This window comes from Mastomys coucha, unplaced genomic scaffold (genome assembly GCF_008632895.1).
Source record: "Mastomys coucha isolate ucsf_1 unplaced genomic scaffold, UCSF_Mcou_1 pScaffold20, whole genome shotgun sequence".
Taxonomy (NCBI): Eukaryota; Metazoa; Chordata; class Mammalia; order Rodentia; family Muridae; genus Mastomys; species Mastomys coucha.
This window is the reverse complement of record NW_022196903.1, coordinates 84963681-84981264: the sequence shown is the minus strand read 5'-3', so window position 1 is coordinate 84981264 and position 17584 is coordinate 84963681. Positions and strand designations below refer to the sequence as shown.

The 17584-nt window shown below is 51.8% G+C and overlaps 1 protein-coding gene across 2 annotated transcripts in view; it reads right to left on the bottom strand.

Annotated features, from left to right (window-relative positions):
• Positions 1–17584, bottom strand: part of Fbln2 (fibulin 2) — a 59569-nt gene that overhangs the window by 28919 nt on the left and 13066 nt on the right. For both annotated transcript variants that reach the window (XM_031382581.1, XM_031382580.1), the window contains exon 2: positions 8973–10261. In XM_031382581.1, coding sequence (XP_031238441.1) covers positions 8973–10245 — 1273 coding nt within the window. In that variant the 5' untranslated portion in view covers positions 10246–10261. The remainder of the gene's footprint in view (positions 1–8972; positions 10262–17584) is intronic.

Genomic DNA, 17584 nt, shown 5'->3' with positions numbered 1-17584 from the left:
CACACACACACACAGAGGGGGGGGGGAGAAAGAGAGTTGGGTGATGCCAACACTATTATTGCCTTGAAATCAAAGCTGCAGTAATTATGCAGGCCTCCTAACATTCCTTTGTGGAAGTGAGGCACAAGCCTTGCCCATTCCCCCAAGGATGTACCAGCAGTTAGCAATTGCTGCTGGGACACACGCCCTGCTAAGTTGTTCATGTTCTCATAACCCCAACTAAACCCACGGTAGACTTGAGTGGAATCATCCAGTCTGTTGTGGTCTTAGCCTCCCCAGGAAATGTTAACACAAATGTAAGTGTATATGTACCCATGTGTCTCCATGAGCATGAAATGAGTCTACACTGGATGGCAATAGCCCCACAAACAGCCCTAGCTGCTCACCATAGTTTGAGTGAGAGAAAGCTTGCATCCCATGGTCAAGGGCATATGCCCCGTGACTTAAAGACACCCCACTAGGCTCCACTTCTTAAAAGTTCCACCTCTCACAGCACTGAATTGGGACCAAGCCTCTCTATGTGAGGCTCTGGGCAATAGTTCAGATCCAAACTGTGGGGTGCCCCAGCTTCAGACTCCTACTGGTCACATCTCACACCATGAGCAGCCAGCACACAGTCAAAGGCTATGTAGATCAGGAAGTGTGCTGCTATGCCCATACCTGGGAAATGGCACAAGAGAGTCCATTATCCCTTACCAACTGTGCTACGTGATTATCCTCCCCAAAGCCTGCTGCTCTCTCCTCTTTCTTCCAAGCCAGCCTTCCACCCTGTTCAGCCCTGTTCACTGCTCAGCAGGGAGGTGGCCTGGAAGAGCGAAGCCTGGAATATCCATAGTATGGGGGCCCCGACTGCTTCTGTTCCTCAAGCAGAGTTGATGCTCTAGTGAACTGCCACCAATCCCTACAGCACAGTATCCTATTGGTCCCCTCGGATCCAATCAGGCCCCTTCATGAAACTGCTTCCCAAGGGCTATTTTGTTTTGTTTGTTTTTGTTTTGTTTTGCATAGCTGGAAAGGGTCATCACAGGGAAGGGAGCCCTGGCTAAGAGTCAGGACTCCTGGTTCCATCTCAGAGCTTGCCGGCCTTTGGCAAGCTCCTTACTTATCCCTGGCCTCTTCAGAGTTCTGGTTGTGTGCCTGGGATGAGGAGTAAGGGAGTCGACACTCATGGCAGCAAGACTGGGCCTGTTGCAAGCTTTCTTGGTGCTTTAAACTGTTTGAATGAACTGGCAATATTTACATGATGGGAGCTTCCAGATGAAATCCCAGATCCCAGCCTTCTGAAATAAAGAACCCAGAGCAGTCATGCTCAGCCTCTTCAGTCCAAGAACCAACAGACCCGGAAGTTTCCATACAATGAGATTTGACCTCCCATCAGCACATCATCCCTACTGCTTCCGGGTCAGGAGCCTCCCTAGGGTCTGCAGACCCCCAGCACTGAGCTACAGCTGATCCCATCTCAGCAGGGTAAGCCTTCACCTCTGCCCCCTACAGACCCCCCAGGCACCCAACACTGTATCAGTGAATGAGTGGAGAAGACAAGGGGATAGGGCTGAAAGCAAACCAGAGATGCATCCCTAGCTCAGTGGCTCTCTAAGCATGAGCAGACAGTTGGAAGCTGTGCTCAGCTTCCCACACTTTACCACATACACCCCAGAGAATCTGGATTTCTGGACCCTGGACTGCATGCTAAAACATTGTCCAGGCCAGAGGCTAGAGAAGAGGCCACAGCCTGCCAGCTATGTACTAGCCCTGCCCTGCCCAATGCTGCCAGTGCCCTGTAATAATTCCAGAGCCTCCATTTGGACAATAGGGGCACATTTTGTTTGCACAGTATAGCTGGGCACTCAGAAAGATGGCATACAGGGCTGGGAAATACCAGGGCAAAAGGCCAAGGGTAGTCAGCACATTTCTCTGTTCCATTGGCCTTGGGACCTTGGACAGTTCCCTTAATCGCCCTAGGTCTCAGTCACCCATTTATAAAATGGGTGTAAAGATAGCAAACCCCTGAGAATGCCTTTTAAACTGAATAGATCTATACATAGCCACTGTTGAATCCAGTACGTGAGACACAATCCAGCCACCTGCCCTTGCTAATGGAATGTCACCTCGCAGCCAGAAAACACTATAGGTAGAAAGGACTGGAGGGTGGACATCTGCACACAGTTGCCAAAGTGATGTCAGAGGAGTACAATGTGAGGGACAGGCAGGGAGGAGCACTCTGCTGGAAGGTGGAGCACAGAATAAGAAGGGTCAGGCAGGAAGGAGCACTCCTCTGGAAGGTGGAGCACAGAATAGGAAGGGTCAGGCAGGGAGGAGCACTAAGCTGGAAGGTGGAGCACAGAATAAAAAGGGTCAGGCAGGGAGGAGCACTCAGCGGCACATCTGGAAGCAGCTGGAATGACAAACACATGGGAAGGGCAGGAAGTGTTCAGCTAAACACCCCGGCACAACCCCAGCAGGCCTGGCCCTTAGCTCTGTAGCCAGAGGAGCAGGCTTCTGACCAGCAGAAACAGATGTGTGTAAACACAATTCCATCCTCCTTGTACTCCCAGAGCACAGCAACCCTGCTGCAGAGACGGCAGGGAACACCTCACACAGCTCTAGACAGCCACTCTGAGCTGGTCATTGTTATCAGGAGCCCTAACAGGACTTCCTACATCTTCCAGATACAGCGCTGAGGTTCAGAGAGGGTAAGTCCCTTGCCTGAGGTCACACAGCCAGGAGGAGCAGGGACTGGAATCCACTCTCTGAGAGTCAAACTGGGCTCTTTCCCAGTGTAATGCAGCACCAAGCTGGGAAGCATGGTGTGGCCATGGGGTGAGGGCCCGGCAGAGTTTAATCAATGCTGCCTTCCAGAGGTGGGTGAAGGAGGCAGTAAGGCCACTGTGAACCCCTTTTACAGGGAAGCCAGGTGACATACCTGAAGGTTATACAGTGAGAGAGAGCTGGGTCATCCAAGCTGGGAAGACACTCAGCGGGACCAGAGGACAAGAGCCCTTGTGGGGAAAATGCTTTTGTTGTGGGGAGCAAAATACGATGGGGCCTCAGAAGCCCCCTGCCACAGGGCTGAGGGCTAACCCTTGGGTCTAGGGAGACTCCTCGACCAATCTCCCACCACTCCTCAACCCTCAGGGTCTGCTGAGGACTTGGAAAGACCTCTCAATTTAGTCCCTGGGCCTGGCCAGCCTCCTGACAGGGCTGGCTGTGGAGAGCATCAGAAGCAACAGTATTGCTGGTGCTGAGTCTGCATACATGAACTACCTCACACTCCTCAGCTGCCCATTAGGATGGGCTGGAGCAAGCCAATCAAGCATGAGAAACCATGGAACACAGACGAGTCAATGTGGGTCAACAGACGAGGCGACAGGGAACAGGGACGAGACAATAGAACAAAGAGGAGACCACAGAGCAGAGACAAGACCATGGGGATCAAAAACAAGACCAGGCACAGCAGAAACAAGACCATGTAGAGTGGAGATGAGACCAGGTGGGGCAGGCAGGGAGGACATCTGTGAAGAGTACCAGAAGAACTGGCAGGGCTATGGCTTGAGAGAGTGGCAGGGAGGCAACCCACCCCACAGCCCTGGGGGTGGCATGGGGCCTGGAAACCCTGGTAGGGAGGTTTCTGAGTATTCTAGACCGTCTGGAATCCATACTTCCAGTGGGCTAAAGGGAGGTGAGTAGCAGCCAGAAGCTGTGAATTCTGGGGCAGGACATGGTGTCTCTAAGCATGATGGGAATATCCTGGAATTAGATTTAAATGATTTTTACATAACTGGGAAATGCCTTCAAATGCAGGTTGTAATTTATGGTTGTAAATATGGTCTCAATAAATCTGCTTTTAAAGAAAGACATTAAAGAAACAGAAAATTTAGAGAAACCTGGTCCTGGTGGAGTGGTAGCCCTAGGAGATACCCCACCATCCCACTTACAGAAATGGCAGGAACTTTAGCGAAACTTTGATTCCCATGGTCTTGATTCCACAGGCATAGTGGGGTGCATCTGTGCTGGGTAGTTTTGTACTATCAATCTATCATAACCTAGAGGCATCTGGGAAGAGGGAATGACTCAGGAATGGCCTGAGGCCATGTCTGAGAGAGATTATCTTGATCAGTGATATGGAAGGGCTCAGCCCACTGTGGGCAACACTATCCCTAGGCAGGTGGGTCTGGACTATGTAAGGAAGCTACCTGAGCATGTGTCTGAGTTTGAGTCAACAAACAGTGTTCCTTTTTTTAAAAATTTATTTATTATTATAAATGAGTACTGTCTCATTTATAATAATCATGCTATTATTTATAATTATAAATGTAGCTGTCTTCAGACCACCAGAAGAGGGCATCAGATTTCATAATGGATGGTTGTGAGCCACCATGTGGTTGCTGGGATTTGAACTCACGACCTTCAGAAGAGCAGTCCGTGCTCTTACCGGCTGAGCCATCTCACCATCCCCAAACAGTGTTCCTTTATGGTTTCTGCATATGTCCCTGCCCTGACTTCCCTCCAATGATGTACTGTGATCGGGTAATGTAAGCCAAATAAACCTTTCCCTTTCCAAGGTGTTTTTGATCTTGGTGTTTACCACAGAACTTGAGAAACTGAGGCAGGAGAATGGCTAAGTTTAGAGCCAGACTGGGTCACAAAATGAAAGTCTGTTTCAAAACAAAACAAACCAATTAAAGAAACCCAAGCCTTGGCTTCAGACCTTCACTGTAGGGATAATTGTAAAATGCAACCACTATCTATGGGGGGGATAGAGGCTAGGAAATCCAGATGAGCTACCGGTAAGTCCTCCATGGAATCTAGAGCCCACTCTTCCAACAGGGAGGCAGGGTCTACCTGCCACCATCTCTGCTATGGCCTCCAGAGAAGCTCTCTGACCTGGGATGACAGCTTCCCAATCTATAGATGGGATATCCTCCTGGTGTCTTCCAGAGCTGTCTCTTCATACTTCAAGTAAGGCCTCAGAGTAACAGGACCTAGTCCAACTGCCAACCACTGGCGGCCACACCCGAGCTGAGAAAGAGGGCCAGCAGCAACCAGTCTGTCCAGTGGGGAGGGCAGCCTCTCCTTGCCTGCCCAGGGGCTAGCCTATGGTATGTGGGCCCAGCATGGCCATACCTGCCTATCAGTCAACAGTGCCAAGCACAAGTGGATCTGCTGACATCCTGAATGTCATCTCATGTCCATGGTGATCACAAGATGTTTGGTACAGGAGCTGACAGGTAGACCAATGAGGGCAAGGCGGGCAGGTCAGCAAACCAGAAGCAGGGCACCAGGATCATACTGCCCAGTCATTTCTCAGAATCCTAAGGAAACCCCAGCAGAGCCCCCAATAGCAGGTGCTCCAGTCCCATCTATGAGCCCACCTGGCCTCTACAGGACCATTGTATGTTCTAAATCATATCTAGACTATAGTCACATGTAACTGTGCGGTGTGAACAGCTGTCACACTGTTGTTTAGGGCACAAGGACAAAACTATATGGTCCACACAGTTCCAATTCTTTTCTCAAATGTCTTGTGTCCAAAGCTGGTGGAAGCACAGAGTATGGGATTCTCCATGTCTCCAAAGCCCGACGGGAAGCTCAGCACACTCACTGAGAACAGCAGAGGCTGGAGAAGCTGGAGAAGCCCCGGACTGCTTCCAACACACACACACACACACACACACACACGCACATGCACACGCACACGCACACGCACACACACACACACACACACACACACACACGCACGCACACATGCACACGCACACGCACACCAGCAGCCCTGGCACTTCCAATGCCCAGGTCCTGTGAGCTGGCAGTAGAGAGGGCAAAGATTAGCAGAGCCCCAAGTTGCCCTTCCCCAACAATTCTTCCTCATATCAGCCACAGGAATTCCTCTTACCCAAATTTCATTTCAACTGGCTGCAGAGGCCGCTTTATATATAGACACGCCCCATGCCTCGACCCCGCTCCTTCACAGCCCCCCAGTGGCCACAACACTAACACATTCACTCTCTCCTCCAGAAAGCCTCCCTATCCACAAGAGAAGTCAGAGCCCCCCAGATGGGCACAGGGCACTGCCACCTCATCCCCAGCCTCCCCTCACTGAAGCCTTCACACAGGTGACTGATGAGCCTGGGTCAGCAACCACGTCATCCAGAGCTCGCCCAGGGCAGAGATGTGGATTTCGCTTGGCAATTTGTATTCAGCATCTCAGAAGCTGGGTCACAGGACAGAGCAATGCAGACTTCAAGATGACCCCGATTCTGCCATTTTCTGTCACCGTGTCCTCAGGCCAGAAAGCAGAGCTCGCTGGAGCCCTCTGGGCTTTGGTGGGGATGTAAGGGCTTAAAAATCACTGAGTGCTCAAAAATGGGTCTGTGACAGAGAAGCTGGCACCTGAACTTGAGCACAAGTGTATAGACTCCTGCCCTGCAGAGTGGGACCCCTCCCCACCAAGGAAGGGACTCTTTCCTGCCTGGCTTTCTGAGAGCCTCTTCAAGGTCAAGGCCACCGCCTGCTGTTTCTGTGGCTCCCTGTGCTACACCAGCACAGCAAAGACAGCACCCTCCCAAAGTCTCTGACAGCAGAAACAGACGTCAGAGCCCTTCTCCATAGCCCAGAGAGGCAAGCATGTGGCTTCCATTTAGGCCACATCTGGACATGCTCAGAGGCAGGGACAGCCCAGCTGAGGCAGTGGGGATCCCTGGTACAATTCTGACTTTCAGTCAGGATCCCCGCCCCAGTTGGGCCTGGATGATGGGTGGAAACCTCCTTCTCCAGGCCCCAGGGCTGCCATGGCAACTGGGCTGGGGTCATTTCCGGCCTGCCTCTCAGTAAGCCCTGAGGGTCGTGTAAGGCAAAACTGTCTCTCTAGCCCCTCCCCCCACCCATGGCCCCCAGACTCCAATCCAAGAGCAGCCTGAAGACCCTACGTTCCAGACTCCACTCTCTTCAAACACTTGGCAGGCCATCAAGAGCCCCACCCACATAAGGCCTGCCTGCTGTCACCCACCCTCACCAGCTGCATGCCCCACTGGCTGCACCTTTATCTGTTTAATGCACTCCTCTCTGCTAGGCCTCTAAGGGAATGGCAGAGGCTGCCTTGTTCTCTAGCTCAGCCCCTGGCATAATCAGGGCCCCACACACGCCTGATCAAGGAGAGAGCTGTGGCTGAAGAACAGATGGAAATAAAATCAGTACCATATCTCATCGTTCTCGGTGAGCACTCAGCTCATGCCAGCCACAGCCACAAATGAGCTCACTGCAGCCTCAAAACAGACTCAAAGCAGGGCATCTACACTGTCCGCAGATGGAGAAACTGAGGTCTAAAGGGCCAAGCCGTTTGCCCATGGTCATGGAGTCAGCACATGAAGTGGTAGCCATGGCGAGCTCAACCAAAGGCTAAGCGAGAGGACAGTGGCTGAGAACCCTCTCCAGATGATGCTGCAATGTCAGCCTGGCCCTGCTCTCTAGAGTCTTCCCAGCCTTTGCATGAACTGGGTCCCTGTTAGGATGGTCCTGCAGTTGATGAAGGTAGTCCAGGACTGGCTTCCACCAGCCTTCATCAATACCATAGTCCAAACACATCTAAGAAAGCCAGGCATAAAGATCCTCCAGGTGAGCAAGGCTGGTCCCAGGTCTCAGAACCACTGGCCACAAGCAGCTAGAGAAGCCAGGGCTGCAGGCCAAGGGCATTGAGCACACACACACACACACACACACACACACACACACACACTCGCATGTGTGCGCGTGCACTCCATTAGCTCTTCCCTGCTCCCTGCACTTCTAGGCTCAGGACTGGGTGGAGAACAACTGGGGCCTGGTCCCAGTCAGTCACAGGCCTCCCCAATAGCCTCGCCTCTCCAGAAGGCTGCAGGCAGGGAGTCTCAGGAAGGAGAGCAGGCTGGAAGCAGAAGTCCTGCTGGTATGAGGACCACAGGAGCCAACTGGTGTAAAGAAGAAAGAGGAAGAGAGGAGGCAGATGGGGTCTCCCACCAGTTCCATCCATCATCCAATACCTATAGAGCACCAACCATGTGTGAGTGGTGCTGGAGCCCTTGAGCTCAGCACAAAATCTGGCTCGTGTGATGCTAAATGCCAGAAAACAATAACCAAAGACTCAAGTAATTCTGTCTGTAATGTAAGCTGTGACTGAGAGAGATCAAAGCTGCAGGAAGGAAGGAGGGTCACAGAGGTGACCTGGCACGGAGCAAAGCACCAAGCCATTCAGACACCTCTAAGAACATCTCAGGCAAAAGCTGTGAAAAGTGCAAAGGCCCCTGGGCAAGAGGCTGCCTGGCCAAGAACCCGGTGGCGTGGGCCAACTGTGGGAGAATGAGGGGCCAGGAGAGGAGGTGAAGAGGCCACTGGGCAGATGAGCAGGACCTGTGGTCACCACAGGGACCTTAGCTTCTGCTTTGTATAAGGTGTGAGCCACTGTAGTAGCACGGAGAAGAGAGGATTGACAGGTTAACCAGACTCCTGCCAGACTCTCTGTTCCAACAGAGTTGGAACATCATTCCCCTTCTACCACCAGCCCACAGCTGGGCCTCTGGAGGAAGGCATTCAGAGGCAGTTAACCATCGCAATCTACAGAGTCCTGTGATTACTGCTAAGACACCTTTGGCCTCCAGTAGGCAGGATCGGGCTCTATTCTGATGAAGAAAACCTTCTGGGCGTCCAGTCAGAGCCCACCAGAAATCCCGTACCTCCTAGAACAAGGACCTCTCTATGCCCCTCTGTCTCAGATCTTTGAGAGGGCAGCTGCTGAGACCTCGCCTGGCCCATGCCACTGTTTTAAGCCTGCAAGAGAGCAGCCATGGGAACCTCTACCAACTCCTACCACTTGGTCTCAGGCCTTGGAGAGACGGAAGTTGCCAGGTGAGAGACGGAAGTTGCCAGGGGCAAGCTAGGATAGTCAGTGACAGTTCCTTCCAGGTTCAGTGGCCCTGCAGGAACACAGGAAAGGGTCTTACCATCAAGATCACCTCTGGGGACAGAATGTACTGAGTTGGGATCTGCGTCTTCTGCCCGGGATCGAGGTAGCAACTGCGGATGCTGGGGTATTTCTTCAGGCGTCTCTGGGGAGGGTGAGACCTGGGCTTGGTCAGGTGGCAGTGTTGATAGAGTGGGGTGACTGCTGGGCTTTACTGGGTCCTCTGAAGAGCTGTCAGTGGCCAGAGATGGACTGAGGCCAGCCAGGCCTGACCTAGGCAGAGGTGCAGCACCCTCCTGCATGACACTTCGAGGAGTGGCCTGGGCATCAGGAATAAGGTTTTCCTCAGGCCCTGCCTTAGCTTCAGCCTCCTTCTCCTGGACAGGGAGACCAGGTCTGGCTGCGGATGTTGTGGGCAAGCTGTCCAGCCTTCCAGGACCACCTGCTACTGGTGGCTCAGTGGCTAGTACCTCCTCCACTTCTTCCTCTTCTTCCTCTTCCGTGTCCAATGTCACTCTCCTGGCTTTGGCCTGCACAGGTGCTGGGGGACCCAAGGCAGCAGCTGCTGTGGGTCTGGGGAGGGCAACTGGCCAGGGAGTTACTCGGATAGAGGACGGTGGCAGATTCCCTCCTCCCAGAGCTGCTGGGGGGCCCTCTGCACCCGCCGGGACCTCGTTCACAATGGCCGCAGTAGCTTCTGCCTCGGTCACCTCCTGGTCATAGCTGTAGGGGTCTTCATACTGCCTCTCAGAGTCACCTTCCTCAGCATCTGAGAAGTTCCCATGGCAACCAGGAAGCTGGTAGCAAATGAGCTCACCGCCAGCGTCAGGACAGTGGCAGGCCCGGCAGGACGAGAGGTGGACAGTGTGGCCAGCAGCATACTTACGGCCACTGTGGACACAGCCCACCTGGCCGCACTGCGGGCAGCTGTCAGCTACTACCACAGCCTCAATGCAGTTGGGTGGTAGCTCAGGGCACAGCATGAACTGGCAGCTGATCTTGCCACCACCCGGTGGGCAGGAGCACTCGGTGCTGCCAAAGTCCACAAAGTAGGACTGGCCGGCTGGTACACGGCCATCCACAAACCCTCCCTGGACGCAGTCGTAGTACTGATAGCCTTCGCAGGCACAGCCCTGCTGCACACAGGTAGCACAGCAGGCTCCTGGCTCCAACGCCTCCTCGATGCAGTTCTCCAGCAGGGGACACTCAGCACCTGTGCAGTCCTGCCATGGGACAGCCATGCTTGGACTCGGAGTCAGAGCTGTGACCAGAGCCAAGGCCAGCCACACTCCTGCAGATCTCTGGAGCAGCATGATGTCTCAAGAGGCCCTAGAAGGATAGAGAGGAAGCCTGTCACACCAAGGACACAGAGAGAGATGAGGTGTGCGCCCCAGCATGTCTACACAGTGCACAGCCATCTCCACCTCTAGGCGTGCCCTCCTAACACACACTCATGTATCCCTCAGCCCTGCTCTCTCATACACAGACAGACTCATGCTCTTTCACACACACACACACACACACACACACACACACACACGGAAGACACAGGAACAGGAGCATGTGTCACTCAGGTGATGAAGCAATGTGGCTTCACATCTATGCATTCAGAGTGACTTGAGCCTTCTGAATTATCTAGCCCACAATCTCACACGCAGGTAAAGCTAAGCGAGTACACATGAGTGTATGCTCACTCAGTCTATCGCTGTGGCCTCTCCCTGCCCAGTCACCCAGACATACTCATGGGTCATCCTGCACACGTACTCCCATGTCCATGTCCGTACACATGCCAGAACAGCTTTCCTCCTCCAGACACTTGACTGCTAGTCAGGGGGTGAAGTGAAGGATGCTGGGTAGGAACAGACCCCCCCCCCCCGCAGGGTGGCACAAACATCCAACCTTGTGTATACTGCACCTCCAGCCCTCAGACTCCAGAGCTCAAGATCATCTATCCCATGAGACCCTGTGACTTCAAGGTCAACCTGGGACACTCTGGCCACCTCATAGCGTCTCACTGTCCTGTTCATTGCCAAGACGGGCTCTCACTGCGGCCTGTCTGGCTTGCAGGAGCCTCTCTCTCCACACTCTCCTCAAAGTCCTCCACAATCACTCATCTGCCATCTTTCCACCAATCCTCCCTCCTGTGAAAGTCACAGGTCCCCACAGGCGGTGGGTGACTTGGCGTCAGGGCAGCCCCTGGACACAATCCCCTGAAGTCACAAATGAGGACTCTCACACCATCAGTTCCTTCTGATGGTACCTGTCTGGTGTGTGTGTGTGTGTGTGTGTGTGTGTGTACATCTGCACATGTATGTAAATATTCCGGGAGGGACACCTGTGTGTACATGTGTATATGTGTAAGTGTGACTGTTGGCACATGCATGTGATTACACAGTACAACCTCAGATTTTATCCTCAGAAACACTGTCTACCTCCTTTGAGACAGGGTCCCTCACTGGCCGGGAGCTTGACAATTAGGTTAGCCTAGCTGGCCACTGAGCCCCAGGGTTCCTCCCGTCTGGCTCCTCAGAGCTGCAGTTACAGGGACATGGCACTGAGCCCAGGTCCTGGTGCCTGCCTTACTAATTGGGCAAGCCCAGCCCTGTTTTTATCTTTCAGAAAATGCAACAAAGTATAGTCCCTGAACCTCAATAATTATCCTTTTTTTTTAACAAGGGAAGATATCTTTTTTTTAATTTAGAGACAGATCTCACACTGTACTCACAGCTGTCCTTGAACCCAAGAGAATCTTCCTTCCTCACCACCCACGTATTGGGGTAGTAACAGGCCTGCACCACCACACCCTACTCTCACGTCAAACATTAAGAAGATGCTAACTTCTTGAGGTCTGAGGTGAGAAAGAGGAGTAAAGAGAGCTCTGAGCTTTCCAAAGAATGGATGTGCCTGAGTTGCCCAGCTCCCTCTGAGACCAGCCAGGGTAAATATGGTCTGTCAGCATGACACAAGCCCTGAAGGCAGCAATGGAATAATGCCAAGCTGGTCACTATGAGCTGCAGGCACCAGCTGCAGGCACCAGCTGCAGGCACCAGGGATCTGTGGTAGGCACATCCAGGGACTAGGGGTTTGTCAGCTAGTAAGATGGACCACCTGGCTGACCTCCTGTGGGGCAAGTGGACTGGGCCCACAAGTGAACTGGTAAGGTTGAGCAAGCTCAAAGCCTGGGGAATCTCAGAATTCGAAATGCAGGCATGGAGCCAGCTCCCTGACAAACTACCTGATCTGCTAACACATAACTGTGACACCCCACTGAGAAGACCATGACAATCAGTTATGTAGCATAAAAACCTAGAGTTCTCCATGCTGATGGTGTATGTAGCTAGGCCCCCAAGCTTCCCTTCCTGGCCACTCTTTCCCACAAAAGATATTTAATCCTTGGTTCATCCTGAGAAAGGTGTATGCATTTACAAATACAACAATCAGGAAGCACACATACCATAAAGATAACACTGGAGGAAGGAGCCTGTGCCCAGGCCACATACAGAATCTAAAGGATGGTTGGCGCCCTGAGGGTTCTCCACAACTGACTAAGTCCTCACCCCTCCAGAAGGTGCCAGTGAATTCCACAGGCTTCCAGGGCCCTTCACAAGCCTTCTCAGTTGGCTCTTACCGTGCATGGATGGAGCGCTCCAGAGTAAGGCCTTGACCACACATAGCTGGGGTATCCCAGAGTTTCCCCTGTAAGCCCCACCCTCCAGAGGTGAAGTGCAGACAGGATATATGCTAGAGCAGCACCATATGGGGACAACTCTGTCCTATGTGCCCTGAAGCCACCACGCTACATGGCATCATATGCAGCTGGCACACAGTCCACACCCAGGGAGCACTAGGCTGCTCTGTGGGATGATGGTGCCACTGTGTGAGAGGAGTTACTGTCTGGCTGTCTACCCCTAGCTGTGCTGCTCTGTGCCAGGGAGGCTGAACTCGGCTGCAACCCCATCTTGGTTCTCCAGCTTTCTGCCCAGTCAGAGGGAGGAGCAGAGAGGCTGGAGTGTGTCCGCTCCTTACCTTTCCCCTCCTTTTCTCTGGGATATTAGGGGAGTACTCCTTTCCCCATGGTCACAACCCCTGCTCCCCAACACTCCCTCCTCCTTCATAGCTATGGTTGGTTCCTCCTGGCTGCCCCTTGTCCTCCAGACCCAGGTGACCACAGCTTCATTTTTGTCCTGCCTGCAGCCTGAGAGCCACACCCCTTGATGGACCCCACAGCATGGAAAGCAGGGATCCAGTGTACCTTCAAAATAGACCGCTAAGTGGGAAGGGAGGGAAAAAGGACAGAAGCATGGACACTGCGGCAGTCCAACATGTACAAAGCAAGCATGTTCCTGAGACAGAAGGACATGCTCAGGGAGCTGGGGGCTGGGCCAGCCTTGCTTGTTTTCCAAGCACTGGGACCTCAGTTTGATCCCCAGGTCCTATCTAAGGATCTGAGTGCAGTCACACATGCCCGTCATCCCAGCACCGAGAAAGAGGAGACAAGAGGATCCCTGGGGCTTTCTGGCCAGCCATCCCAGCCAAATCAGTGAGGTTCTGTGGGAAATTGTGTCTCAAAAAGTAATGTGGAGAGAGAAAGAAGAAGACACCATCACTGACCTCTGACCTCCATACACATGCACACTTACAAATGTGCACATACATATACCACATGCACACACAACATTTTTTTTTTTTAATTTTTAGAAAATGCATGCCTTGAATTCACCATGCACAAGGCCTTATAGGTAGGGGCCCACTCAGCAAAGTTTCCTCTCCAAGGACATGCAATGGAAACACTCTCTACACACCCTTCTCACACAGGCCCCTGGGTGAGCAGGATGCTCAAGAGGAACAGGTCTCTGACATGCCAGTGTCAGGTGCTCCAGGACATTCCTTAGACTTCTGCTGGTTTCTGTAACTGAGCACAGCTCCTCCTTACATCTCCACTGCTCCCTGACCCTCTACAAACCACAGTCCTCCTATGCCCTGTCGTACAACGCTGAGCTGACAAGGACATTGGAAGGTCATAGTGTCCCCAGGAAGACATACTATTGCTGTCAGTGTAAAAGTGGGGTCTGCCCCCAAGGAAAGCAATGACCACTCTACGGCAGTCCCCAGCAATCCCCCTTATCATCTGAGACAGCACCCTTGGATCCCCAGGGGGTGCCTGAGACCTCAAACATCTCCATGTTTGTTGTGACTTTAAATGGAAGCACCATCAGCAACCTTCCCCTTTATTGCAAACCTTACTCCTCTCCCGTCAGCAAGCACTCCATCCGTCCCTCTCTTTGGCATGCCGATGACCACTGCCAGCTCTTGTGTCAGCACTTCTGTGCTTTGGGACTATGATTAGTGGCATGGGACCGCTTAAAGGCAAGCTCCATAACAATGTCACAGCCTAGTCAGTGACTAGCGAGAGGGTAGTGAACACTGAGTGGATCCACTGGACAGAGTGACTCAGGTCCCAGGCAGGAGGGCACGAGATGTCATTACTTGCCCCAGAATCCACACCATTTCAAACCTGTGATGTTCGCTGCTGAGATTTTCTACATGATATTTTGGACCACGGTTGGCTGTGGATAATTAAACTGTGGGAGTTGAAACTGTCAGCAAGAGAGCATTCTGCATGTGACTTGGGTTACACAGTAAGGCGAGCCCTTTGCTTCTCCAGTTCTGACTCTGACAAGAAGAGGCCTGCTAGAACTAGGAAATAAAAACCCAGGGCATGCAGTCCTGCTGGGATTTCAGAATAGCAATGAGCACTAGCTTAGGGTAAGTAGGCCCCTGCGATGTTTAGGACATATTCATTCGCTGTGTATCTGAAATCCTGCTTTAACTGGTAGCCTGCACTGGATGGGCAGCTCTGGATGAAAACCTCAGCCTGGTGCTATAGGCCTTAAAACTTCTCAAGCATTTAGAAGGAATCTCTTTTCAATGACAGGCAGCTACAGAAAACCCTGGGACTTGCAAACAGCTGGGCTGACAGCTGGGAAATAAACATGCAAGCCCTTTGGTTGGCTACTCAGAACAAGAGGAATCAGTTCAACCTGGCCACGGGGCCACCCCCAAGGCTGCCAGACCCATCCCCACATCCAGCCAGAGGACAGCAAGCCAGCAGCCAGCCCATTTGTGCACAGTTCCACCCATGGGGCCTTGTATTATGACCCCAAACTGTCCACACTGTCACCGCTGCTCTGGTGGAACTTAACCTCACTAGCTCTCTGTGAGATCCAAGAGCTCCCAGTCTTGACTCCACAAAGACTTGAGCTTCTCCTCTGTTTGTGATACAGTCTGTCATGTAGCCCTGGATAGCCTGAAACTCACTGTGTAGACCATGATGGCCTTAAACTTCGGAATCATTCTTCTTCTTTGCCTTCTGTACCCTCTACTCAGTGGCCACTGTGTCCAGCCTCCAGACACCCTCAATGTGTCAGTCTCTTTGGATCCAACCAACAGCCTACAGCTCCTCAAGACCTCAATAGTGAGAGGGTCCCAAGTCCCCACTGGCCTCAAGTCTGGAGTATGCATGTGTATGTACTGCATGCCTCAGCAGACCATAGCTCCTGGGGACCCAGGGTCCTAGCCTCAGTGCAGCACCATGCTATCAATGGATCCTGCAGGGTGAGAGCCCCAGAATCCTCACCCTATCAAAGACCAGGGAGAACTACGCCAAGATGAGGAGAGACCTGGCAGCCAAGAGTGAGCAGCTGGAGAAGGTACAGGTGTGAGTCATTAGTGGCCAACACTTGACAGCTGGGGAGGCAACAGCTGAGAGGGAACTGGAGCCACGCAGAGCTATGTCTAGCGTACACACAGACACATAAAAGACGAAAGCAAACACATGCCCTGCACAGACCCACACATACAAAGACACACATAACACACACATATACAGTCACACAGTCAGACACACACACACACACACACAGATGCACACAGAGACATACACACAGACATAAAAATGCATACAGACACACACATACAAACACAGACCCACACATACAAAGACACACACAACACACACATATACAGTCAAACACACAGTCAGACACACACACACACACACACACACACAGAGATGCACACAGAGACATACACACAGACATAAAAATGCATACAGACACACACATACAAACACAGACCCACACATACAAAGACACACACAGATGCACACAGAGACACACAGTGGCATACAAATGCACACAAATGCACAAACAGACAACACAGAGACATATATACACACAGAGAGACATACAAATGCACACATAAACACACATACACACACAAACAAACATGCAAAAGCATTGACAATTGCTTGGTTCTAAAATTGTCCAGAACTTATTTTAAATGCACAGATTATCCTGGGTGCGCCTAAGGTTCAGAAAGATAAGACCATGTCCTTTTTTTTTTTTTTTTTTTTTTTTGGTTTTTCGAGACAGAGTTTCTCTGTGTAGCCCTGGCTGTCCTGGAACTCACTCTGTAGACCAGGCTGGCCTCGAACTCAGAAATCCACCTGCCTCTGCCTCCCAAGTGCTGGGATTAAAGGCGTGCGCCACCACCGCCCAGCTCAAGACCATGTCTTTTAAACAAATCCCAAATGCCCATACTCACCGCTGCATGCTACCCACTGGCAGAGAGGCCAGTAAAGACAACTGACTTATCCTGACAATGGAACACCACCAGCCTCAGCAAAGACATTCTGGCACAGGCCCCCAAGTAGAAGCCCCTTGAGGACATGATGTCCAGTGACAAGCTGGTCAAAATGGACACTCACTAAAACTACACAGAGCAATTGGACTCAGACAGAATGCCGAATGGTGGATGCCAGGACTCATGGAGGGAGCTGGTATTGGATGGCCAGAGTTTCTGTTCAGGATTAAGGAGTCTAGAGACAGAAATGGTGAGAGCTGCGCAACAATGTGGCTACTCTTAGTGACACTGAGCCACACATTCAAAAATGATAAAAATTGTGTGTATATTTTACCAAAAAACAAAACAAAACAAACAAACAAAAAAAACCCAACACACACATGCACTCCAAAGCCAAAAGCCAAAAGAGAGTGACTAAGTCACAGAGAAGGGACAGGGAAGACCTGACAGAAAGCAACCACTGCTCCTGAAGCCTGACTTTAGTAGTGAGCTTCCTGGCAGCCAGTGCCAAAAGGGAAATTAGAGGGTGACCCAGCACTCCTCGTCTGATAAGAGGAAGTCATTAGTTCACTGAGAAAATAAGCTTGTTCTTGGCACAAACCATTAGTCAGGAGCTTCGAGGTTAATCAGGTTCATGCTCACAATGCCAGACACCAGGCTGCGAGGGCCCGGGCATGTTTATCTCATTTAACTACATTTGCTGATGAGACCCACAATCAGAAAGGGTGATAAACGGATATGAGCTCAGACCTGAATGGCGACAGGAGCCCAAGTCCTTCAGTTCAGCAACCAGCTCTTCACCTCACCCCCATCAGCCCTGTGCCAGATGCCAAGATGGGACAGTGAACAAGAACAACAGGCGTTCTACCTCTGGGGCATAACTATCATCCCAGCACTTTGGAAACTGTGACACAAGATCATGAGTTCAAGGCCAGCATGGGCTACATAGTTGGACTGCTACCAACAGTAACAGCCAGAAAACAAAGAAACAAACATAAAAAGAATGTG